This window comes from Rhineura floridana, chromosome 1 (assembly GCF_030035675.1).
Source record: "Rhineura floridana isolate rRhiFlo1 chromosome 1, rRhiFlo1.hap2, whole genome shotgun sequence".
Classification (NCBI taxonomy): Eukaryota; Metazoa; Chordata; class Lepidosauria; order Squamata; family Rhineuridae; genus Rhineura; species Rhineura floridana.
Genome location: NC_084480.1, coordinates 130,289,036 through 130,315,547, shown reverse-complemented (window position 1 = coordinate 130,315,547; position 26,512 = coordinate 130,289,036). Strand labels below are relative to the sequence as shown.

General features: G+C 41.9%; 1 protein-coding gene and 1 long non-coding RNA gene across 3 annotated transcripts in view; one reads left to right on the top strand and one right to left on the bottom strand.

Moving 5' to 3' along the window:
- The window catches only part of LOC133387379 (uncharacterized), a 33,218-nt gene that overhangs the window by 3,501 nt on the left and 3,205 nt on the right, over nt 1-26,512 (top strand). The window contains exon 2 of the long non-coding RNA XR_009763459.1: nt 2,421-2,521. This is a non-coding gene — a long non-coding RNA (uncharacterized LOC133387379). The remainder of the gene's footprint in view (nt 1-2,420; nt 2,522-26,512) is intronic.
- LOC133387351 (E3 ubiquitin-protein ligase Topors-like) overlaps nt 14,352-26,512 on the bottom strand; it is a 20,486-nt gene continuing 8,325 nt past the window's right edge. For both annotated transcript variants that reach the window (XM_061631960.1, XM_061631969.1), the window contains exon 2: nt 14,352-18,713. In XM_061631960.1, the coding sequence (XP_061487944.1) occupies nt 15,753-18,713 (2,961 nt within the window). In that variant the 3' untranslated portion in view covers nt 14,352-15,752. The remainder of the gene's footprint in view (nt 18,714-26,512) is intronic.

The window sequence follows — 26,512 nt, the reverse complement described above, 5'->3', positions numbered from 1 at the left end:
TAAAATGATGGAATATTCATAGCAGTTTTCCATATTCTCCCACCTCCAGACTATTTTATCATATTCCTATGGCCACACTTTCAGAGAGTGTTCAAATTACAGGGCTTTCGCGTGCGGTGTTAGCTCTTTAACCTTTTGAGATAGCCTCCTGTAGCCTTATAAAAACAGTAAGAAAGTTGAGATTGGCTAAAATGGGGAGGGCTGGTTGAGTTCATAGAGGCCTTCCCATCTTTTCCCCTCACTATTCATGCACTGAACCAGCTAAAATGTGACTGCAACATTGACATAGTAAACATTACTCTTTTCTCCCAGTAAAAAGACGACTAGTCCTTGCTTTCTCTCAGTTATTACTTTAATGAAAGTATAAAGAGAGGCACCATAACTCATGATGATATCCCAAAATTTCAGACTATATTGGCAGGGCCCACAGAATCACAAACAGCTCCATATGCCAAAGAGAGCTTTTGGTTTGTGTTTTTCAAATAGCAACATTATGTCCTATCACAAAAGGTAAGGAGCAGGCAGACTCCCTCTCACTCTCTGTAATTCAAGCACTGACTTGCTGTTGCAGGATGTAGGGTATTCATAGTACAAGGATTTAATAATGTAGTATTTGTATATCACTTTCAATTCTCTAAAGTGCCATGCACATGCGCAGTAATTCTTACAACAGCCCTGCAAGGTGGTCCAGTACTGTCCCCATACTGCGGATAGGGACTAAGATCTGGCATGGTACCCTTGCCTAAGGCCATTTACAGCACAATCTTATGCATGTTTACTCAGAAGTAAGCTCAGTGGAGCTTACTCCCAAACCTGCATGCATAGGGTTAGAGCCTTTATGACACCATAGTTGAGTTTTGCACATGCACCACAATCCTTCTAAAAAATTTAATATGGTATTTCCCTCATTTTCCATCAAGAAGAGTATTTCTTTCATTTCTTCCATCCATCCTTCTTTCCTGCATCTTCTGCTTGAGAAATAGAAACAGAAAGTTAATTTGCTTTCAGTTATCTAAGCCAAGTGTAGCTCTATAACCTGATACAGAAACTGTAATAGCAGCACACATAGCCAGATGCACTATCAGTTTGCTTATCCAAATACAAAAACTAATCTCCCTGATGCCCTCCCTGATGAGGAGTGCCTGGCGCCGACACTGTTATCTTTTTGGCGCCAGGTCAAGACCTTCCTCTTCTCCCAGGCATTTTAGCATGTGTTTTAAATTGTTTTTATATTGTTTTAAAGTTTTAAATTGTGTTTTACATTGTTTTTAAAATATTTTTTTAAATTGTATATTTGTTTTAATGTTTTTGGTTGCTGTAAACCGCCCAGAGAGCTTCAGCTACGGGGCGGTATACAAGTGCAACAAACAAACAAACAAATAAATAATCAATAGGAATGTTTTGAGTTTTGCACATTACTCAGCAGGAACAAAAATAATGCTTCTCTTCAATATACCAAGCAAAAATAGAAGTCTTTTAGATATAAGAAAACATTGCATTGCAAACTTCCCAAAATACACAAAGAAACAGATTCATAGTCTTTGGAGAACATAGACACTTACAGATGAACTGACGATCCATAATGCAGTAATTTTATCAGAGAAAGTACAATTGGCCAGCTTTTAATTCCATTGATTATAGGAAAATCAGCCAAGCTCCATCTATTTTTTTATAAAATCTTGTCCAAAACCAAAGATATTAGTCAGTATGCAGTAAAATATTACAGGCCCTCATAATCTGTTTGCCATCTACAAGTCTAAAGCAACATGGGGGGGGGAATGAAAAAATTAGACTATATGGTTAATAAACTGAATGTCTGAACGGAGAGTTCCAAGATGGCAATGTAGGAGGACACTGTGTCTTGAGCTCCAAGGCTTATATCCCTACACGGTTTCGGCCCAGTTTACCTGATGGAGCGCCTCCAGCGCCACCAATTATGCCGCCCGACAAGATCAGCCACTCAGGACCTTCTCTCAGTCCCACCAACTAAAACAGCTAGGTTGGTGGGGACTAGAGAGAGGGCATTTTCAGTGGCGGCCCCCACTCTCTGGAACTCCCTCCCATACGATCTTCGGCATGCCCCTTCCCTGAACGTATTCCGCAAAGCCTTGAAGACCTGGCTCTTCAGACAGGCCTTTGGGACTTCCGGGGAGGGTTAATTTTTAGGACTAATTGCCTATTACTCTGAACTGTTAGTATTTCACTGTCATTTTGTATTTTATGTGTATTTTATTGTGATGTATTATTGCATTTGAATTGTACGTCGCCTAGAGTGGCCATTGGCCAGATAGGCGACACATAAATTAAATTATTATTATTATTAATATTATTATTATTTATTTTTAGAGATTAGATTCAACATTGCTTAAATACCGCATCATATCCCCAACATTAATTGGTTATGAATGTGTTTGTTTTAGTCTTTGCTGGCTGAATCTGGAGGATTGTTTTGTCCAAAATAGCGTCGTATCATCTTTTTTTACCTCTGCTTTGGCTGGAGATATACTTAGAACTACATCAAGTAAGTCAGTAGCAATAGCTATAATAGCATTCCACTAACATCAGTAATATCAGAGAGTTGTTTAATCATCTAGATCCTGGCATGTATTTGTCTTAATTTTGCTACTGTGGAAACTAGCAACTCACAACCTGTTACGTTGTTATTAAAGTGGAAACCTTGAAATATGGTGTATACCAGAAAGGACTACAGAAAACTGGGAATTGTGCCTTCCTTCGAGCCTACTCCTCAAAATGTGCGGTGTAAAACAAACAAAAATTACACACTTTTACTCTTCCACGGAAGGAGATGAGGAAGGCAAGGGAGATAAGGAGGAAGGAGAGGAATCTCCCCAACACCCAAATTTAATCATGGATTGGTATTTAGGCACTAAAGGGGACCTTCAAATTGTTAATGAAGATCTATCTCCCATAAATCTTGCATTAGAGTTAGCTCTGGCGGAGAACTTGACCCCACAAGAGGTAGCTCAACCACTTGAGAATAGCCATTTAAATGAGCTAAACGAACTGAGGCTAAAATAAATTGCAGAACTAGCCTGTAGTGAAGAAAAAGCTAATAAGGAGCCTATCTGCAAAAAAGAGATGACAGGAGGAGAGAATCTTCCAATTAGAGGAGATATTTTGCCAATTGAGGTTGGCTGTTCATGATAGTGAGAGATCTAGAACAAAGCTTTTTTATCCAAATGTAATAAGCTTCTAACCACATTAGTGGAAGTTTTAAAAAAGTTAGGCCCAAAATGTGAAGGTGAGAGTTTATTAACAAACTGATTAACAAAGGCCCAATACAAACAACACAAACAATTAAAACAACTTCGGGGAGTAATAAGGAACTTAAGAGAATGACTAAGAAGAGACAGAGTAGTAATGTAAAGCAGAGCAAGAATATAAAACAGCCAAAGACTCAACGCTGCAATAAAATGGACTTTGAGAAACTTTTAAAGTTATTAGATACCAGCCCAAAGCAGAAAATAGAACTGAAATGCAAGAAGAAAACTCAATCTGACCGAAATAAAGGTGATAACACCAATTCTCTTCTTGAAAAAGCAGCTGTTCTCCCTCTGCAGCCTTTAACAGATAGTTCAGCGCAGGATCAGGATCCTGACCTGCAGGACCAATGGGCACACGTGCTCTTGGAACCTAAACCATCTCAGAAGATGGCGGCAGACGACAAATGGCTTCTAGTGCTTAATCGACGAAAACTGGTTTTATCTAACTATCCCAAACCCGTAGGCCTTCTCACACAAAATGAATGTAAATTTCATCTCTTAAATTTTTTGGAAGGAACTCTTCCAGGCTTGCTCATCACAGATGACATAATTCAAGTGGAATACCTATATTACAATTATGTTACTGCATGCGCTGTGGTTACTTTTAGTGGCTGGGGTAGAGCCAGACTCGTATTTGAATGTAGAGATGCACTCTACCAGTGGTATATTAACATCCAGATTTTTTGAGAATTTAGCACTCCCCAGGCTTTAGTTGCCTATCTTCTTACACACACAAAAGGTATTTTGGCAAAGGTGGATAGTGGGCCGGAAAAGTTTTTAGTTGAGCTTGAATCTGCCGAGGAAGCTCCCCCGCCTTATAAAGACTTGGATTTACAGGTCCACGAGGAGAAAAACTGTGCTTGGACACAAGAATATAGGCTGACCAATAATGGGATGGATTTGTTCAACGAAGAGGAGAAAATGCTATTAGATTCTTTCTGTGCTTTACCATCAGCAGCACAAAATGAAATTGTGTCAAGACTTCAGATCTTGAAAACCCATTTATTAAACAGGCAGACGAAATGTAGGAGTGGTGCCTATACTGAGAAAGAATACCGAGTGACAGAGGATCTTGCTCCAGCACAAGATGATAATTCCAAAGGTGCAGAGGGAGTGGCACAGGGACCCTTTGAAGATAAGAATCATGCCCCTCCATGCCAGGTCATAGCAGAAATTAACCTAACAGCGATTAATACAGAACAGGGCTATACCAAGAAGGAATTAGTACCTACCACATCTAATGTAAAATCCATAGCATTTTCATCTCAGACTTGGAAGGATATGAGATATCTAGATGAAGAGGAAAAGGGATCTCCGCAGAAGGCGATAGTTTATATGGGCTATTCATCTAGTCCACTGCATCCTGTAGTCTCAAATGTCAGCAGGTTAGATCCAACTATAGAGGCAATTGATCATCTGGAGACTGAACTGGGATCATCGGTTATGGCACCTAAAGTGCAGAATCCACCATCTAAGCAATTAAGCGCCAGGAGGCCATCTGCTACAGCTTGACAAAGAGTAAACCAACCAAACTCTCAGCTAACAATTCTTTCATGGAATATCTCAGGATGAAGGAACAAAGCTGCAGACCCACTTTTTTCGATTATATTAAGAAGTACAATATTATTCTTTTACAAGAGATCTGGGTCAGAGAGGAACTCAATCTGAATGGTTTCACGGCCCACTCGCTGGAAACAAGCCAAAGCACCGGGGGGGGGGCATCCTAAAGGAGGCTTGAGTGTGCTGGTCTCTACAAACATCTGAGCTACTATCACCAGACCAGACTCTTTGGCTGGGTTTGCTACCTCTCTAGTCATTAAGTTTAATTGGTCTTGGTTATTGGTAATAAATGTTTATTTGCCTCCTCATCGTCAAAAAAAAAAAGGTTAAGGACACTGGATCAAGACTAGAAGAATATATTGCTAATCTGACAGTTTTATACGCAGAAGCCCTTGTGATTGTGGCTGGAGATTTTAATGCTAGAATAGGATTGAATGATGAGGCTCTGTATTCTTATTTCCATGAAACCCCACATGTAATAAATGAGGCTCTCAATTTACCAGTTGGACAGTTTAAAGATAAAGGGTGCAATTATGCCAGGTTTTGTCATATACAAATGCTAAATAGACTGGATTTAGTAATAGCAAATGGGTGTGTGGCTGGAGATAGAAATTGAGAATTTACCTTATCTGGGTTTGGAGCATCTATTATTGATTTTTTGTATAGTTTCTTATTATTTGCTAAATGCAGTATACAGCTGTGTGGTAGATAAACGTATTGAAAGTGACCACCTGCCCCTGGTCTTGTCTTTGAACTGTGGCAATCAAATTATTCATGCTGACCAAGAACCCATCTTGAATGAAGAGATTGAAGTAAGAGCTGCACATATCAGGTGGTTGGCTAAGTTGGAGAATGATTTAAAAGGGATGCTATGCGCAGATAGGAGTCTTCGTCAACGTGATGTCTTGATGTCAGCGGACTCTGTGCAAACTGTTCTTGAGGCTTTCCAAGAACTGATTTTGGACTTACAAACCTGTTTAACACATACGTCCTTGGTAAGGAAACATAGCTTCCCCTGTAAGTCTAAACCTTGGTTTGATCAGGAATGTATAGCTATGAAAAAATCCCTGAATGAAAAATATAAATCATACAGAGATAGGAATCTATCAATACTGCCCATAGAATGGATGGAGCTGAAGAGGAGGTATAAAAATCCAATTAAGGGGGGGGGAAGACAGGTGCAGAGAGAGAACTGGTAGGGTTTAATAAAAGCTTCAAGGACAAAGGACTCAGTTACCTTTTGGAGGATGGTCGCTAGGGGATGGCTGAAAACATCAGTTGATTTGGAGTACCATATTCCTGTGAACTCTAGGGAATTGCACTTTAGCAGTATTTATGCAATGGGCCAGAAAGGCCACCAGACAGCAAGTGCTAATATAAATGATTTTACAGAGTGGCCACCTGTTACTGTTATGGAAGTCACAAATCTCATTGCCAAATTGAAACTGTGTAAAGCACCTGGGAATGATAACATTCCTCCTGAAGTATTTAAAGCTAATACGGAGTGGTGGGCCCCAGTATTGGCAGCATTATTTGTAAGCATTGACCACTCAGCATGTATTCCAGACAATTGGGGGCTTGCCATTACCATCCCAATTTATAAAAAAGGTAAAAGTTCCAACCCTGTTAATTACAGACCCATTAGCCTGCTGAACATTATGAGGAAGCTATGCGCTAGTCATCTACACGAGAAACTGCAGAATTGGTTGGAGCAAGAAAACATTTTGGTAGACGAGCAGGCTGGATTCAGGGGCGAGGGTTCCACAATGGATCACGGACTTGTATTACAACATCTGGTGGAAAAATATACAGCTAACCCTGGGGGAGCCCTCTATGCAGCCTTTAGTAACTTTAAATCAACTTTTGACCTGATATCAAGAGATTGACTTTGGGGGAAATTTGAGGCCGCTAACATTGATAGACGTTTGCTATCACTTATACGGTGCCTGTATGAAAATACTCAATTACGTATAAGGTGTAATAGCGCTGGCCATCTTGTAACTGGTGCTAAATTTAGTTAAGCAGCACAGCAGAGAGTAACAGCAGTCTGAAATGTGAGTGTGCCAGCGTGTGTGTGCGTTTACCTAAGAAAGCAGGCTTTTACCCTGCATTAGGATCACTGAGACATAAGACTTAGTAAAATAAGAAAAGCTACTTTATTTATAGAAATACATAGTAGATAGAAAGGCATACCTAGTTCTAACTAATTAACTAAGTTGGAGGTGCAATGCCCAGGCGTGGGAGTTGTCCTCATGGCTAGGAGAGAGAGAGCAGAGACAAAGGGTATCTCCTCTCTCCCAGACAGTCGGAGAAGAGAGAGCGGAAAGGGCAGAAGGAGGAGGGGCAGGTAAGCTTCCCTAAAGATGTATCAGTCTAGCAGCCGGAAAGAAGTCAGTCAGAGCATCACAGGTAAAGGCAAATAAGCCTATCCATCTGGAGGACCCTAACTCCCTTCAGGAACATAAACAAAAGAACAAAACAGGAGTTGCTCTTGCCCCACTTCCAACACATCTGTCTAGGCCTATTCCCACTTTCAAGGGAGTTAAATGGGCACATCTTAGCTCCCACTTTGTTTAACTTTTATATTAACTTCCTGGTCAAATGTTTAGCACTGGTATGCTCTCACCAAACTAGATTATCAAACAGGCCTTTGTCTATTCTCCTTTATGCAGATGATGCAGTTCTCTTATCTTTGACAAGCATTGGTCTGAGGCGTTTGTTGACTGCCCTAGACAGCTACTGTAAAAAAGAACTACTGGTAATTAATTATGACAAATCTAAGGTTATGGTTTTTACCAGGGAGAGGGTAAAGCACCGATGGCAGGTATATGATCACCCAATTGAACAGGTAACTGTGGTGCCCCGTCGGGGCCTCCCCCTTTGCCTTGCACCATCCCAGGAGTCAATTCCCAGCCCAGGGCAATTGATCCTAGCAAAATATCCTTCTCCGCCAAGGTTGTGCATGCTCACAACAACCTGACAGGGTAGACACTGCCACCATCCCTTACTGGTTAGCCACTCTGAGCCCAGGGGAAGCTCAGAGCCCAGAAAAAACTTACCAAGAGTTCTAAGGGCAAGAGCCAAGGAAACACTCCTTGCCCAGAACCTCAGGCAAAACACCCCAACTTACACAGTAGCTGTGGTCAATGGTTAGGACTGGTTTTAGAACTGACCTCATGGAATGAACACACACTGGTAATGGAAATAAGTTTATTAAAGAATAAAAATAATAAAAGAGTAAAAGAGGTGCACAATCATAGCAGCAAAATGGTTCCTTAATAACTACACCCAAAGGGGCAAGGTACAACAAAATACATAAGAGAGTTCAGTCGCAAAATACTGTTGCGTGCTGTGACGTCCTTCCCTGGTTCTCCCTGTCAGGTTCCCACCTGCTTGTGGCTACTGCCTTTCACTAGGCACCACCAGGGATACCACCAGTCCGGACCGTCCTTTATGTGGTTTCTCACTCCGCTCTAGCACAGATCTCACTAGATCCCCCTGCTAGGCAGCACCACCAGTCATGTCCTATAACCAATACTCCCAGAGACTTTGCCTGAGTCTCTCTCTAGCTGGTTACTTTTGTGACTGCGTGCTTATGCTGTTCCCAACCCCCTTGTATCTTTATAGATAACGCATACAACTCTGGGTTGCTCTGGATACTTGAATTGTTATTATTCCTCCCTTCACCGCTGCCACCATTAGATACTGTTTCTGTTCAGCCTTGGTAATTACCTTGCCCTCTCTTCTGGTATGTATATCCCCCAGCCAAGGATCAGGCCTTTGGTAAACCAAATAAGTATTTATTAAATATCAGAAATAACAAGATTAGTTTTAGAATGTTTCACAAGCGTATGGTTTCATCTATTCCTGTTTTGTACTTGACTTATTATTAATCAGAACTCCAACTCCCTCTTTCTCCACGCTCCTGACCTCCACCCTCAAACACCTCTTTCTCCACACTCCCAACATCCACCCAGATTCAACTGTCATTCTTCCATTTATACTCCCAGCCACTCAAATGCTCAGCCAATCATCCAGCATTCTACTGCTCATGTACTCCCCCCTCCTCTTTCACTCCACTTACCATATGTCTTCTATAGAAACAGCACTTACCATATTTACCCTACAAGCAGGACCATCACACGTGCCTCCCCCAATCTCCAAGCGGTGAGATTTCGGGGGTCCCTGCACCTCTCCAGGGTTTGGTTTCCTTTGGGAAGAATGTCAGCGGAGACTGCGGTGTCTTAATCAAATATGGTTTGTTTATTTACACACATTCCAACCTGAGCTTCAGAATGGAGGGTTTCAATGCATCAGCAGTCCATTATCCAGCTTTTCCATCTGGGTGCAGGGGCATCCTATAGCCATAATGCAGAGGGATAGCCTCTCTGCATGCCTGCAGCCCCAGCCATTCTCTAGCACACACTAAAAACTCCAAACACACTTCTGCCAGCTCCCAGGAGTCGGAGGACTCTCCTCCACAAGAGTTTCAATCACAAAAGGGGTCTTCTTAGCCCATTCACCATTGCTAGGCAACTGATCGGCCCATTATCTTAACCTGGCCACTCTATTTGATTAACAAAGGAGATTCATCTGGCTAGCAGAGCCAACCCCCAGGGCATAGGATTCCGAATCAGAGGCTGGAAAGGTGACTCACAGAAATCATCCATTCCAACCCCCCATGCTCATAACAATACAAAATAATGAAGTCTAGCTAGCCTGCTCTATACGTAGGGTTGCCAGGTTCAGGGCCTGTGACTGATCTTGTATCTTTAGGAGAAGAGAAAGTCAGTCAAGTAGGTGTTCTTGCAACACTGTAATCGGAAAAACCACAAGGTGGAATTCTCCCTCCTGCACAACTTTTAAAGATACAGAAGACCTCTTGGAGGCTGGGCCTGGCAACCAGGAGGTCTTCTGTATCTTTAAAAGTTGTGCAGTGGGAAGGGAGAATTCCACCTTGTGGTTTTTCCCATTATAGTGTTGCAAGAACACCTGCACTTGGCTGACTTTCTCTTCTCCTAAAGATACAGGATCAGTCTCAGGCCCTGAACCTGGCAACCCTATCTATACTTACAGAACTAAAAAGACTTGCAGCTGAATAGCCTTCTCCCCTCAGAGAGATAACAGTCAGGATAGCTAATGGTAAGCTGGATTCTAATCGGGTCACATCAAGTAGGCATGGTGGAACCCAAAGAGAAACAAAACTTAGAATTTCTTGCCCATACTTATGGCAAAAAGCCTTAACAACAGCCGGAGGCAATTAACCAATCAAGGGCTTCATGATGAGGGGAAAAAAATCATCACTCACTGGCCAAATGGCACATCCTCCCTAAAGCTTCCCAAGGTTTATGGCCTTGAAGGAACCAGGCCCCTTTGCTGATAATATGTTAACTGGGCCTTGTAATGATCTGCAGCTGAGGCAGTAAAACTGCCAACTCATGCCTGTTAGCAGAAACCGGTTGTTAACCTTTCAGGATCCAGGCTATCAAAGAAAACCCCACAATTCCCTGCTCTGCAGCCATCTTAGTTGCAGGCCCAGTTGCAGGCTGGCATGACAGTAACAACCTACAGGTATTTAGGAGTGACATTTCACTCATCAGGAACATGGAGACTTCAAGCAAAAAATGCCACTGCTAATGTGCAGAGGAGTATAATGGCCCTCCGTGGCGCAGAGTGGTAAGCGGCGGTAATGCAGCCGAAGCTCTGCTCATGGCCGGAGTTCGATTCCAATGAAAGGAGGAAGTCGAATCTCCGGTAAAAGGGGTCGAGGTCCACTCAGCCTTCCATCCGTCCATGGTCAGTAAAATGAGTACCCGGCATATGCTGGGGGGTAAAGGCCGGGGACGGAACTGGCAAATCCACCCCATATATACAGTCTGCCTAGTAAACGTCGCAAGACGTCACCCTAAGAGTCGGAAATGACTTGCACTATAAGTGCGGGGACACCTTTCCCTTTCCCAACCCTTTTACATTAAAGAGGGGCAGCATACTCCATCTGTCATTCAGGTGTTTGTTGCTAAAGTTGTAGCTCAAATGCTGCTTGGTTCACAATTATGTGCTTATGATAACTATGCCCCTTTCGAAACTGTGCAAACCAAATTTCTGAGATCCATACTTGGTATTCCAAGCTGTGTCCCCAGTGCAATCATACGATTAGAGGTAGGGCTAATTTCGATAGAGGCCCACATATGGATGTGCAAAATAAAGTTCTGGTTAAAAATGATGTTCTCACCAGTTGGTCTGGCTCCACTCACGTTAACCGGTGCTTTCCAGTAAAACTGGAAAAAGATCCTAAATATGAAATTACTAAGTTTAGGATTTTCTCCTACCACTATCTTAGCATTAGGTTACATTAAAGCAAAAATGTGTATTTTCCAGCGAATTCAGGACATTGAACTCCAAAATAATTTAAGTTTGGCAGCATCTTACCCTGATTTTAGACATAGCATAGGGGCATTTGTACCTGCTCATTATCTGTCTGACCATTCCCAAATTTAGAAAAACATTTACATTAGCTAAGTTTAATGTCTTACCATCGGCACTTTTGGATGGCAGGTTCAAAAAAATCCCTTGTAGCGAGCAAGTATGCCCTTGTGATGCGGGGGAAGTAGAGACAGTGGGACATGTTCTACTATATTGTGTCTTTTTTCATGACCTTCAATTCTCTCTCATTACCCCGATTTTAAAATTCCCGGTAGAGATGATGCATTTTATCTGGAGTATCTTCTGTCTGATCGGAACCCTCAGGTCACAGTTAAAGTGGCCAGTTTTTGTGCAGTGGCCATTATATGCCGGAGAACAATGATGAAAATCAATAGCACACATAGGCTTTATAACTGGTTTTTTATCAGAATTTGTTTAGTTTTGTGGATGTTTGATTAATTTTAATTATACCCTTTTGTTTTAATGCTGTGTATTTATATGCTGGTGTTTGACCATAATAAATTTACTACTATGTCTGAACAGTTGTTTTCCATTCTGTCTGCAAATTCAGAACATTTTAATTTCAGCCTTGTACGTTTCTAGTATTATTTATTAATGTGAACTTAAAATTCCAATAGGAAAAGACTCTCAAGACAAAACCTGGCAAATTAAGAAGGTATTGCTGTTCTGGATCTTATCATAAAGTCTGTTTCATTTCTTTTTTATGGACTAATCCAAATTTAACACATTTGAAGTTAACTTCATTTCAAAGAGCTTATTTTACATAACATCCTCACACTGACGCAACGTATTATGCACCATTAGTATCTCAGTAACTTAAATGGCTAACTCAAACATCACTTTGCAAGATCTGCTCCAGGCTCTTACTCCTAGAGTCACCAATGCCATGCCACGCTAAGAGGAAGGGCAGGAAATAAAATAAATAAATAAATAAACAAATGTTTTAGGACTTCTAATTGGTTCCAACCAAGGGCTCTCACACCCTCTGCTGGCACCTTAGCAATTCACTTGGAAATGGACTGCCTTCAAGTCGATCCCGACTTATGGCGACCCTATGAATAGGGTTTTCATGGTAAGCGGTATTCAGGGATGGTTTTACCGTTGCCTTCCTCTGAGGCTGAGAGGCAGTGACTGGCCCAAGGTCACCCAGTGAGCTTCATGGCTGTGTGGGGATTCCAACCCTGGTCTTCCAGGTCGTAGTCCAACACAATAACCACTACACCACACTGGCTCTCAGCAATTCACTTACAAACCACTAAATCATTGTCTTTTGTCTCCCATTGTTGAGGAATGATAGTGCTAGATCATAGGTTCCCAAACTGTGGGCCACGCGCCACCAGGGGTCCATGAGCTTCATGCTGGTGGTCTGTGGTGTGTTTTGGAAGAACAGTAGCAATAACAGCGGCTGCTCCAACATAATGTAAGCCTGGGCTTTGCATGTGGCCAGAGCTGCTGACAGAGGTGTGGAATGGGTAAATCTTGAGCTCGCCTACCCCTCCCATTCTCTGTGAAACAAGTCAGCCAACTGCTCCAAGACCCCCCCTTTTTGAGGTCGGACCTGTGGGCCGGGGGTCCAGGAACTGCTAGGAGTCCTGCACGCATTCCCAGCAAACACTGATTGCCCATTTAGCAAAGCCAGTAGTGGAGGCAGCGGAAGCTTTTTCCCCAGGGCCTTTCTCTTCTATGTGATGCAGTGAGCTGATGCAGTGAGCTGATGGGTCAAATGGGATCATTTCTCCATCTTCGCTCCTCCCTCCTTCTTTCACTTGCATGGCTGGGTGGTGGTGGTAGGAGGAGCAGGGTAGGATGGACTGTCCCGAGCAATGTTGGTTGGATGAGGAAGAGAGGGAGGATGGTGTTGTTTATCAGACAGTCCCATTCTCACACACACAACCCCTTCACTGCTCTTGAAACTTCCCCATCACTGCCCAAACCTATGCTGTTTATTCAGACGTAAGCCCCACTGTATTCAATGAGGCTTACTCATGGGTATAATAGGATTACAGCCACAATCTTCAGGACCAGGAGTTCATCTACCAAGTTTCTGTTATGTACCGATTATGTTACCTTTTAGCTTTCCTTCAAGCATCTTGAGGTTCTCTCCCTCTCCCATTTATCCTTACAACACCCCTGTAAGGTAGATTAGACTGAGTGTGACTGGCCTAAGGTCACCCAGTGAGCTTCATGGCCAAGTGAAGATTTGAGCCCATGACTCCCAAGGTCCTAGCTCACTTAATATCCTTCCATCTTACTCCACATTCTTGAAAAGATGTGGAAATGAACAAGCTGGCAGAGTGGGGTGGTGGAGATACCTTTTCCTTCTAGAGGTGGAAGCTTTTTCTGCCCCTTGTTAACACTACACTGTAGCATCAATTTAGGTTGCAATCCTATATGCACATCTACCATTGAACTTGGTAGGGCTTACTTTTGACCTGCATGATACCCTCCCCTCCCTAAACCAGAAGTGTCATTTCCAATCTCCTGGATATAAGGAGGGGTAAAACCAATCAAGATTTCCAGACTGTGAACCATGGTGCTTACTTGCATCCTAGAGAACACAGGATTCTTTTTGAGTAAATGTGCATAGGACTGCAGCCTTTGAAACGTGATCCTATGCACATCTACCATTGGTTGTGGTAGGGCTTACTTCTGAGTAAATGTGCATGAGATTATCTGCATGATGAGGTTGGGGAAGAAAAAAAGACAAAACTGTGATTAAGTTTAGGAGGGAAAGGGCAGAAAAATAATTAAGTGGTCCATCAAGGCCCTCGGCAGTTTCTAAGTGGTCCATGGCAAAAAAAAGTTTGGGAACCAGTGTGCTGGATTATTTACAGATTCTGCACTCCTTTTTAATTTATTTATTATTTGATTTATATCCCGCCCTTCCTCCCAGCAGGAGCCCAGGGCAGCAAACCAAAGAACTACAAACACTTCAAAACATGATAAAAACACACTTTAAAATACATTAAAACAAAACATCTTTAAAAGCATTTTTTAAAAAGCTTTCAAGACTTTTTTTTTAAAAAAGGTTAAAAACATGTTGTTAAAAATGGTTTAAAAACATATTAAAAAGCAATTCCAACACAGACACAGACTGGGATAAGGTCTCAACTTAAAAGGCTTGTTGAAAGAGGAAGGTTTTCAATAGGCACCAAAAAGATAACAGAGATGGTGCTTGTCTAATATTTAAGGGTAGGGAATTCCACAGGGTAGGTGCCATGACACTAAAGGTCCATTTCCTATGTTGTGCAGAACAGACCTCCTGATAAGATGGTATCTGCAGGAGGCCCTCACCTGCAGAGCGCAGTGATCGACTGGGTATATAAGGGGTAAGACGGTCTTTCAGGTATCCTGGTCCCGAGCTGTATAGGGCTTTGTACACCAAAACTAGAACCTTGAACTTGGTCCGGTAGCAAATGGGCAGCCAGTGCAGTTCTTTCAGCAGCAGGGTGATATGTTGGTGATACCCTGCTCCAGTGAGCAGTCTCGCCGCCACATTTTGCACCAGCTGCAGCTTCTGGACCAACCTCAAGGGTGGCCCAACATAGAGTGCATTACAGTAATCAAGCCTAGAGGTTACCAGTGCGTGGACAACAGTGGTCAGGCTGTCCCAGTCCAGAAATGCTTTGTTTTGTTTTCAAAGATGAACTAAGTCTTGCTTATGGCATAGCTTTCTCTAGTAGCATTCAGTGTGGAGTCAGCTTTCGCGAACTGGAAAATAAGTATTACTAAAACAGATTTCAGGAAAGTCTTTATTGGAGCTCTTGTGAAATACTTGCTCAAAGGGCAGCCTGAATCAATATCATTTAACAATCATAGATTCTTATCGACGGGTGGGGAACCTCAGTTCTGGATCCGGCCTACTGCTTTAGAGAGGGTGATAGTCACTGTTAGTCATACACAGAGTAGACCCAGTGAAATCAGTGGAGTTAAGTAACAAGTCTGAGTATGACTGAGCAAGTCAGAGTGTAACTTAGATTGCTATCACCCAGAGTGTGTGTGAGGCAACACAGAAAGGGGAGCTAGAAGAACAGCAGAGAAAAATCTGGGCCCACAACTGATACACAAAAGGGAGGGGGGCAGAATAATGACTCCTGATGGCACAGAGCAAAGTAAACTTAAGCAAATCAAGGATATGGCAAAATTAAACCTGAACATTTTTTCCTTTATACAAGTTAAAAAAGCAACCAAAGTTATTTTCTAACTTTGCATTTTAAAAACAATGAGATATCAGAGGATCTATATTATATTACAGAGGGAGGACGCAGTGATTTTGTGACACAGGAAACAAAAGAGAACAAAAAGGGTGGTGGACACTAGCAATATTCTGTTCTCTTGGACTTAAGTATAAACATTGGAGGATGAGATCTTTACACATATGTGATTTCATAGCAAAGAAATCATGAGATTTGTTGCTTACAAGAAAAGTCTGACTGTAAAAAAAATCCTCATTTAAAAGCAGAGTTAAACCTTTTGCTCTGGTGAGTCCAATTTACATGAATGTTCAATAAGCTTCCTTGAGATCCTTAATAGTAAAGGCATTCTGATGGCTGGCAATTGGTTGACAGATTCAGTTTCCACATTACTAAGCTGATTTCCTGTGCCAAATGAAGTACCAATGTCTGTCAAAGAAGGTGTATGTCCACTGGCTGTTCCTTGAGGCTGCAGGGCTGCATTTGGAGTCTCATCTACCACTTTCATTGTTGTGGTAACACTGCTGTCCTTGTCCATACTTTCCAATTCATCAACTCTGTCATAGTTACAGTCTCTGGTTTCCAAGAGCGATGAAGGAGACTCTACTTCTCTCTCATTTTGTTGAATTGTAGGACTCCAGGAAATGCTACTATCACACTCAGTATTCTCCTGGATTTCAGTGTCTTTATCACTGTCACTGTCAATTGTAATTACAACTGGAGAAGAATATGGAAAGGATCCCATGTGGCTTTTGTGTGGTTTCCTCTCTCTTTTTCTTTTCTTTTTATGATGTCTTGTCATGTCGGTGGCTTTCCCTTCATAAATAATCTCCACACTTGGACTTCTTGACATTTTTTTCCTCTTTTTGTGCTGACTCTCAGCCTCAGGTTGCCTGTCTGAAAGGCTTCCTGCCTTTTTATAAAAGCCCTTGTGCTTTGGCAAAGGTAGTTCAAGGACACTTCCTTCCTTTGTAGAAGAGGCTTCTTCAATGCCTCCATGTGCACTCTCCAGGTGATGGGTTTTATACTTCCTTTTCCCACTGGGTTTCTCATATCGCACTCTATCATGCCCCCTAGGAGGAGTCCTCGATCTGCTGCTGGATCGACTTCTCGATCTGCGTCTTTCATAGTAGTAATATCTGCTCTCTCTAAGACCTCTTTGATTTCGAGTATTTGTCCGTTCAGAAAATGACTGCATTCTGTAGTCTGGGGTAGCAGATTGCCTTGAATACTGAGCTCTGGCCTGAGTCCGTCTCCTATACAATGATTCATACCCATCTCGGGCTGTATTTCTGCTGTAAATAGTGCACTCCCATTTGTATTTGCCGTCTCTTACATAACTGTCTCTTATGTAATAATCCCTATCTTTACTCTTTGATCTACTTTTGCTGTACTCATGGCTGTGGGATCTCGATCTGCTTAAATCTCTAGATTCAATACTCTCACTACTCAGAGAGAGAGTTTGGCTCTTTCGAGACAGACTCTTGTCTCGGGTTCTTGACTTCTTTTTGTCCTTCCTACGCTTATGTCTGCTAGAGTCTCTTTTCCTTTTTCCTTTTTCCATACTACGATGCTTCCTCTTACTTTTCAGGCCATGCCCCTCTCTGCTGCAAGAACGTTGTGCATAAGATTCAGATTTCCTTCTTTTGGATAAACTGTAGTCATCATCACCATCTCTTTTTGTAGGTGAGCTTTGTAACCAAGACTGGGTAGCAGATTCTCTTGTTTTACTATTGTCCTCACTCCTTTTGGATTTTCTTTTACTTGATAGGGACACATTAGTTTTATAACTGGTACTACCATCTCTAGATCCAATGGAGAACGGTGATGCATACCCACTAGCATCAGTATCACTAAAACTGTGATACTGGATAGGCTGCACTTTCTTCACATCTTCACTTTTCTCACCATCAGCTGATTCCTCCGAGTCTGAAGATAGCTCCACTAGTTCAGGTGTTCTCTCTGCTAATGGTTTTACATAGCCAACAATAACACAGTTATCAGAGGAATCACAACTGTCACCATTCATCTCCACCTGAGCTGGTAACTGAGCCTGCAATTCAGCTGGGTTAGCAGAAGGCTCCCCATCAGAGCTTTCTGAAGTGTCCAAAGTAGTAGATATGGCAGCATGAACCTGCTCTGAGCTGGAGTAAGATGGTCCAGGTGTCTCATCATCCCAAGGTGCCTGGCCAATATCATCTGTGAAAGCATGATGTTCTGGTTCTTGAGCCTCATCTGGAGAGATTGTAATGATGGAGGAATCAGACCGACTTCCTTCTTCATATGATGGAGCAGGACAATCGTAATTTGCGTGCTGATCATATGCTTCTATGTTAAAAGGGCATCTGGCAAAGCTAATGAACTCATGCAAAAAGTGTACCGTGCGGTGGAGTAAGAAAGGTTTTAAGTCATCTGCAAATGCCTGGCTCTCCAGATCGTATCTAGTCACATTACTCATGATGATATGCTGTACAATGTTGATCAGAGACCCATGAGCACCAAACAGGACAGTGAGCTCACGCTTTAGCCATGGAACTAGCCTATGGAGGCAGGCAGGATTCCTGCGAAAAAATTCAGCTGATATGTCTCTATAGCGTCCTCCATCTTCAATGCTTCTAACGCGTGTACCAGAACGATACAGAGCTCTTCGGAAGTTAATTATCTCCTGTTCTTGAATTTGTCGCATAGATCTGCCCTCTAAGCTAGCCTGTCGTCTCGAAGCTAGACGTCTGAGCATTTGATGCATTTCTGCATTTCTCTGCCTCATTGTTTGACCTGACAGTCCTTCAAACAAGATTCCATTATCTGGAGGAGACACTGTCCTTCGAAAGGAGGAACTTCTTCGGGGATAAACTGATGCACGGCGTTCCCGTGTTAAAGTTGTCCGGTAACGGAATCTCCTCCCATCAGGATTAGCAAAATAGTCAGTGTTTGAAGGCCTTACTGTATACACTTTAAAGTCATCTTCAGATCTCCTACTGTGCACAATGGAGTGAAAAGGCTGTTTACAGAGTGGGCATTCTGCTTTGTTTTTGGACCACTCCTGCACACAACGAAAACAGAATTTATGCCAGCAATGGTCCAAGTGGGCCATGTTTTCAAATTTGTCCAGGCAGATTGGGCATTTAGAGTCTGGAGACGCATCCACTGGCATTGTCTGATGCAGCTTGTTTGTGCCAGGTCTGGGTGAAAAGTGATCAGGTGTGAAGTCATCCATCACCGATGTCACACTCTGCAAAGAAAAGGAGACAATAATTACATTAGGCAATTTGTGCTGATCAAAATCAGTGCTAAGTTAGCTGGAAGTGAAATGATACATTATCAGTCAATTGAACAGGTCAAATGAATGCATCTCCTACGGCAGAGATGGGAAAAGTCTGATCTGCAAGCTTAATCAAGCCTGCAGCCCCTGAATCAGCCCCCTGGCACTCTTCCTAGGCCACATCCCCTTCTCCCTGACCTGTCCTACTCCCCTCACCTCATGACTGCAGCAAGCTGGACAGCTAATTTGGGCTGATGAAGCAGAGAACTTTGTCTCTGCTTTGCCAGCCCACACAGTTTCTATACTGACCAAGGAGAAGAAGAATCTTCAGTATCTCCATAACCAATATGGTCATGGACCAGCATGGCAAAGCAGACAGAGAAAGGCAGCAGTGAAGCTGGAGCTGACCACAGGATAGGACACCATATCACACCAATATTGCCTAAATAACATGTCTGCTAAGGAGTTGACTTTAACAGCTGAAATTTCCCGGCATTCTGGAGCTTGGACAAACATGGAAAGCCCTTCATACAATACAGGAAAACCAAAACGTTTTTTGTTCATTGAACAGGAATTAAAAATAATGGCTTTGGATCAGCTCCCTCTTTCATGATGAAACTTGGGCTAGTCATTCTCTCTGCCTCATCTTCCCTGTAAAGTTGCAATACAGATAACCCCATAAATACTTTCCCTATGTGAAAGAACCATTCCATTGCTGCTGTAGTTCTTTGTCCCCGACACTCAAAATGGCCGACCATTTCATATCAAAGTGGTTTCTCCCAAATAAGTGTTGCCAGTAAGTTCACAGGGAGTGATCCCATTCTTTGCTCCACTTTTGTACCTTGATCTGAATGCACATATGGCAGCAGCCAGCACTAGATCATTTACCACTCAAGTACTTGGTAACAACCAAATGCTATTAGACCTCAGTGAGCAGGTAACTGGCTATTTGAAAGCCTGCATCAAATACTGTCATATTTTCAAAGTGTTTCAACGAGGACTGTGGAACCTGTGGTGCTCCAGATGTTGCTGTACTGCAACTCCCATCATCCCTGACAATTGGCCATGCTGGCTGGGGCTTATGAGAGTTGGAGTCCAACGACATCTGAAGCACTGTAAGTTCCCCCGTTCCTGATTTACATTCTCACAACTAACATAATAGAAGTTCCCTCAAAGGTAATCTAGTAAAACCTGTCGCTGATGCAGGAAACCATAACCTTCTGCGAAAAGAATTCTAATCAAGAACAGTCCACCACTTTCCAAGGCAGTCAGCTCCACAGTCAAACAGCTCATACAGCCAAGAAGTTCTCCCTAACATTTAATCTAAGTCCTTCCTTTAATTTGAACCCACTGGTTATGTCCTACACTCCAGAGCAATAGAAAACAAATTTGCCCAATCATCTATGTGGCAGCCTTTCAAACGTTTTTAAAATGATTATCATATTGCCTCTTAGTCATCTCTTCTCCAGGCTAAATATACTCAGTTCCTTCAACCTTTCCTCACAGAACTTTGTCTCCAGGTTTCTCACAATCTTTTTCGACCTCCTCTAGACACATTCCAAATTGCGGTGCCCAAAAGTGGACACAGAAGGTTTAACCAAAACAGAATAGAGCAATACCATTACTTGTCATGATCTGGACATAGGATGGTATTCAATCCTAGTCCTGCTCAGAGTAGACACACTGATAAAGTTGACTAAGTTAATCAACTTAAGTTCATTAATGGCAATGGTTCTACTCTGAGTAGGACTCAGTTAAATACAACTCATTATACATGTTTAATGCAACTTAAAATTGCACTAGCCTTTGTAGCCACTTCATCACACTGTTGACTAACGTCTGGCTTGGGGCCTGCTAAAACCTCTACACACTTTTCACATGTACTGCTGTGAAGGCAGCTGTCACTTATCCTGTTTTTGTGCATCTGATCATTCCTATCAAAATGGAGACCTTTACATTTCTCTCTCTCTCTCTCTCTCTCTCTCTCTCTCTCTCTCTCTCTCTCTTTTTTGGCCCAGTTCTCTCTCTTGACAAGAGCATCTTGAATCCTTTTTCTGTCTTCTAAGGCAGGTGTTCCCAAATTGTGGCCCATGGACCACCAGTGGCCCACAAGTTTCATTCAGGTGGTCCATGGCATGTCCACATTAAATATTCATATTAATTTTTAATTGTATTCTTATTGTTTCTTTTATTTCTTATTGTATTTTATCGTATTACCATTTGAATTCTGTGGAATACAAATTGTAATAGAACAAAATACAACATAAGAAACAAAAGCAATAAAAATGCAATTAAAAATCACACAGCATCTAGCACAGTGCATTACAATTGCTACGAGAGGCACAAAAATAATTAAGTGATCCTCCAAGACCATCAGCAATTTTCAAATGGTCCATGAGGAAATTTTTTGGGGAACCATTGTTCTGAGTAATTAGCTATCCCATCCAGTTTGGTGTCATCTGCAAATCTGATGAACATCCCTTCTACTCCTTTGTCCAAATTCTGAACAGGGCCAGGATAGAAACGTGGAGCTACCCACTTGTCACTTCTCTCCATGTTGACAAGGAGTCATTGATGAGAACTCTGTGTGTATGGTCCACCAACCAGCTACAAATCCACACAACAATATATAAAATATTAAGGACGCAATCCAGAATGAGTTAAGCCCTTAAACATTGTTCATTTCAATAAGGGGTTCTCCCAGTGAAGTGAATGAGACCTAAAAAGTGCTTAACACCAGATCATGTCCTAACAATTCTCCATTATTGCCACTTCAAGACAGGGGTTTAAAGGAAAAGCCCTTTGGGTCTATTTTAGCTGTTGCTACTTTAGTCCTGGAACTTCAGCAAGCCCAGTGGAACTTTTGACCTTTTTCTTTTGAATGGCACGCATATACACATATACTGTATCACAAACTACTTTTGAAACTCCCTTCAGTTTTCAAAACAGTTTTGCCATGGCACATACAGCTCCTGGAGACCAAATATCCCATAAGTTCACATAAATGGATGAACGATTCTTTGGAACAAGACCACTAAGTGGATCCTGGACAGGGATTAGAGGGAGGTGTTAGGAAATATTTTATTGCTAGACCCCAAAAGTTGTTCAGAGATGCTAAGTTGTAGTCAGAGCCAGTTTCATTTCTTCCCATGAGAAATAACACCCAAAGGCGCCTCTCTGGCTGGAATAATAATAATCTTGGAAAGAAGATAAAGTGTACCCCCCCTCTGGAATGTTATTATTTTCTCTTGCCTTGTTTTACTTTATACACCCTGTACACTGTAACTTTATGTCATACCCAGCACAAAGAACGAAGTCTTCCCTAATATCTTCCTTATTCATAAGTTTTACATCACACAGCTGAGTAAATAACTTCTACTAGCCCCATGTTTATCTTCCACCAAGTGTCAAAGTAACTCTAATACTCGCTTTTCCTCAGTTCTTATCTCACATTAAGTTTCTTAGATTGACAAATATATGAATTCCTTATCACCTCCTCGCCTTTTAGAATTATGAGTAATGTAACAGAGATGAAGACGCGCTTGCTTTATCTATGTAACACTGTATTCCCTTCTTGTTATGATTTTGCAACAATACCTTGTTTTGCTTATGAACCCTATTTAATGAACCTGCAATCAATAAACGTTGCTCTTTGCCCTGACAGACCCCTGTCTGTGCAGAGCAGAGACCCCTCTTGATCAAGCAGCTGTGTGTGTATCTATTCCATGTTTATTTTATGTTTATTGGTATCTGGCTGAACCACTGAAACAGGCAAATTAAATTGCTAAAGCTCGCACTCCTATTTTAAGGCTGAGGGGTGCGCTAACTCTCCCTTCTTGGGGAGGGGGCTTAAATTTGAACCCTACAAAATGGCGACCACGAAGGAACTCCACAGAGATTCTGCTCCACTCCAGGTTTTGCAAAATACCCAAAGGCGCCCGGAGAGCCTTTCTCTCCTACGGTATTTTGGAAAACTGGATGACGGAACTGCTGGAGTAAAAAGTTGAGAAAATTATAGTAAAGCACGGTGGCTGCCAGATATCATGTGTTGTATGTCTTGTATGTCCTATTGAACCCCTCTTAAGTGTTAGGTAATGGGACGAAGGACGTCTTCCTGTTAAGGTATGTATGCGTGAGAGAATGGCCGAAAAATAACTGCAGTTGGGGCACCTCCAGAAGGGAGGTGGCTCGGATTGGGTCCTTTGACGCAGCTTCCTAAATGAGGTGAGGAGGCAGCTAAACAAGGATAATCCAGCGCAGCTTTCTGATTCCTATGGAAAATGGGGGCGCAGAACAGGCTTGCAGCTTGAATGATTGGTAGGAACATATCTGACATAACTGACAACCATCCCCCTCCTGGCTATTTTGCTAATGAACCACCCAGACGACAAGCAAAACAGCAATTACTTTTGCCCCGCCACCTCCAAGCCCTCTGGATGGTGGGACCTCATCGGGGCTCTTATTTGACTCAGACCCCCGAGTCTATACTCGGTGGTGAGCCGTCTGGAAGGGAACCCAAAGTAGGGATGGATGTAGAGGACCAGTTATAGCACACAAACACAAGCACACCATGAAGCTACAAAGTCCAATATGACGCCAGCTTCTCACTCAAGAAGTGAGTAAGGTCCGGTTAAACACGCTTGCACACACATTCTCCACAAAAAGGGGGGACGCCCCCATCCAGCTCCCATGCCCTTTCTACCTTCTTTCAACAGCAACAAGTCACGGCAGAATGAAAAGAGATAGAAAAGGGGAGGGGAAGTTGGGATGCTCTCGCTGTTGTCTTTAGCGGGCACATTTCTTTCGCGTTAATAATTTTGTTTAAATAAATGTATGTAAAAGTACTCAAGTGTGAATTGAATGTATGTGTGAAGGTGTGAAAGTTTGAGTGTTTAATGTGAAGAGTTTTTGTGGGAATGCTAAAAAGGAAACTTTCCTCCCTTTACTTTCACTTGCTGCCCTTATCTTTCGTAGGATTTAAAGAACCTAATCTGTTCCTTTATGCTTTTAGCAAACGTGTAAGTCAGAGTGAAGAGATCTGCTCTGTGTGTTTAAGCAAGAGAGATAGAAAAGGGGAGGGTGAGAAATAAGAACGGGAGATTCTTGCCCAAAAGGAAAAAGTATTTTAAAACCGAGGCTTGAAGAAAGAGGAAGGGGGGCTGAGGAGCATCAGAGCCCACGCTCCTTCCTGGCTTTGGATCAGAGCCCTTCCACATGGCTCCAGCTGCATCCAACCATCCACTTCGGGTATAAGATAGGTAATATCTCTCTTACCTTTCACTTCTTATAGTAATAGGGTCCTTTGATTTCTTTAGCTTAAAGTTCTGAATGTAATACTGCCTGGCAATTAAAGTATAGAGATTCTCTGGCACATTGTTACCCCCTCCCTTCTGTGCTCGGCAGAGACTCTTAAGCCCTTGATAACACTTGTGTCTCCCTCCCCCTTGTAAGTATTTTGAGCTGGTTGGAAAAGGCGGAAAAACAGGATTTGCACTAAGAATGTTCAGTCTGTGCCCGGCAGAGACTCTTATCCAGAGTTGTGGTTTAGAAAAATGACTTTTCCAAGCTCTGCTCTTATCTGGTTTGGATACCCTCCTTCTCTGTTTTGTTTTGTTTTTGTTTTTTTGAGAGTCAATCTGGGAGAACAAGCTGGTGGCAACTTGATTTGGGAAAGGCGACACTTGAAGGTGGCCCGTCCCTGAACTTATTTTGAAACTAGATTGTTAGAGAAAGAACACAAGAAGGAGTAAGTTGGCTCAGGCAGAGGAAGCCTTTGAAATAGAGCACCTCCATTTGACTGAGACTGAGGAAAAAGGGAGTACTGAAATGTCTTGGGTAAATTCGTGGATTGTTTTAGGGAGAAGAGAATAATTTCAGCTCTATAATGTCTGTGTTCCATCTTCTTTATTTATGTTTAATTTATTGGGTTTCGTTTAACGACTTCAGTTTGCTTTTGTGTATATGTGTGTTTAAAAACAGCCCCTCCTTTCTTCCCCCACTTGTCTCGACATTTGACTTTTGGTGTTGGAGTCCTTTTTTCTTGCTAACAGTACTGGGTTCAGTTTAACCACTTCAGTCTGCTTTCTATGTATGTGCGTGCTTATCATTACAGCCCCTCTTTTCCCATTCCACCGAAGTGCCTGTGAGCAGCTGCTGCCCCTTTGCAGCCCAGTATATCTTTTTCTATATTGTGTGAATGTATTTGTTTCTGAGCATGTAAGTTATAATTTGATTACAGGAAGAAGTTTTTGCTGGCACCTGCAAAGGGAAAGCTTTTCTTTATGCATTTTGTACATGGTTGGAGGTCTAATTGCTAATTCTATTCAGTTATAGGAAGAAATAGAAGCCATACAGAGTTATAATCCCTTTATTTCCTCCCATTCTCTAACATGAATCTATTTTATTAAGGTTTTTTCATTTGTCTGTCTTGTTTGATAAACGTTTATGTCTGTTTTGTTTTTGCACGAGCGTAGAAGAGTATCTCCTCCTTTTTGGCACTTTTGAAAAGGAGGCAGGGTTCTGATGTTTTTGTTTTTGCTCATTGTCCTTGTTTATCCTTTTAATTTTTGTGTATAAGCCTTTTGGAACTTTTTTGTCACCCAGGTATAAAGTTAAAGACGTTAAGAAGTTTCTTTTTACTAAAGGAATTAGGTTTAATGGGTTTGAAAATGTTTTCTTAGCAAGCAAAATTGACTAAAAGGAAGACAGCATTCTCTTCCACTGTTTGAAGAAAAAAAATATGGCGTACTCAAGATTAAAAGCAGCCCCTCCGCTTTTTATGATAATGTTTTAATTGATATTTATGCTTTAAGTCTAACTTGATCCTTATGGTTTATTTTTTTATAATAAGATTTATTGACTGTGTTTTCCTAATTATGCCAATTGATTTCAGCCAGGCCAAATCCCAAGGAGAAGAGGAAGGGCCTCATTGAGTGTTGTGTTGTCTGTTATGTAATTGTGGTTTGTTCTCCAGTCTGTGTGGTTCTGGTTTTGCCCACTTTTGGATCTTTTGGGGCTCCTTTTCATTGTTCTGGTGTGGTGTTGAGAAATTTGGAGCGTGGGTGTGTTTTGGTATTTATGAGTGCAACTTTGGGATCGTCTCTCTCTTTGTATTTTGTGCAGTTGTTTAGAATTGAAAATGATTGTTTTGCGTTGACGTTTGCTGTCTGATGCATGGGCATAGGTTTACTAAAGTGATTTAAGTAAGGTAGTTGATTGAGGTGGATGAAGTTAAAGACCAGGGGACGAAGGATAAAAGTGCAAAGCTAGGTATTTCTTAAAGAAAGCCCCATGCGCCCATTGTAGGGAAGGGGAAAGTAAGGCTGAGTACTTTGGAAAATAGTATGTTGCAGAAGGTGTATAGAGGAGGCTGGAGAGCTGAGTTGAGGGATTAGAAAAAGTGACTATTTCCTGCTTATCTTATTTGCAGAAAGCAAAGGTTTGGAAGGTTTTAAGTAATGACAAACGTTAACTGAAAGAGAAACAGCAAACAAACGAGTTAAAATGCCAACATTTCAACCCCTCCTTTTCCCACTCTCTGAAACTCAAGGTTGAGAGTAAATGCAACCCCTCCTTTCTCTAGTCCTTTTGAAACAATGGTTATAGTTTCGTTTTCAATTGATTCTGAAGTATATTTAAGTATATAAACTGACTAAACTTTATGATATGTTTAAGCTAGCTCAATCCTTTCAGATTACAATTTCTTCCAGTGATATTTGAATTTATTAAAAATGCTTCTTCTTTTCAGCCAAGTCATGACCAACAAGAGG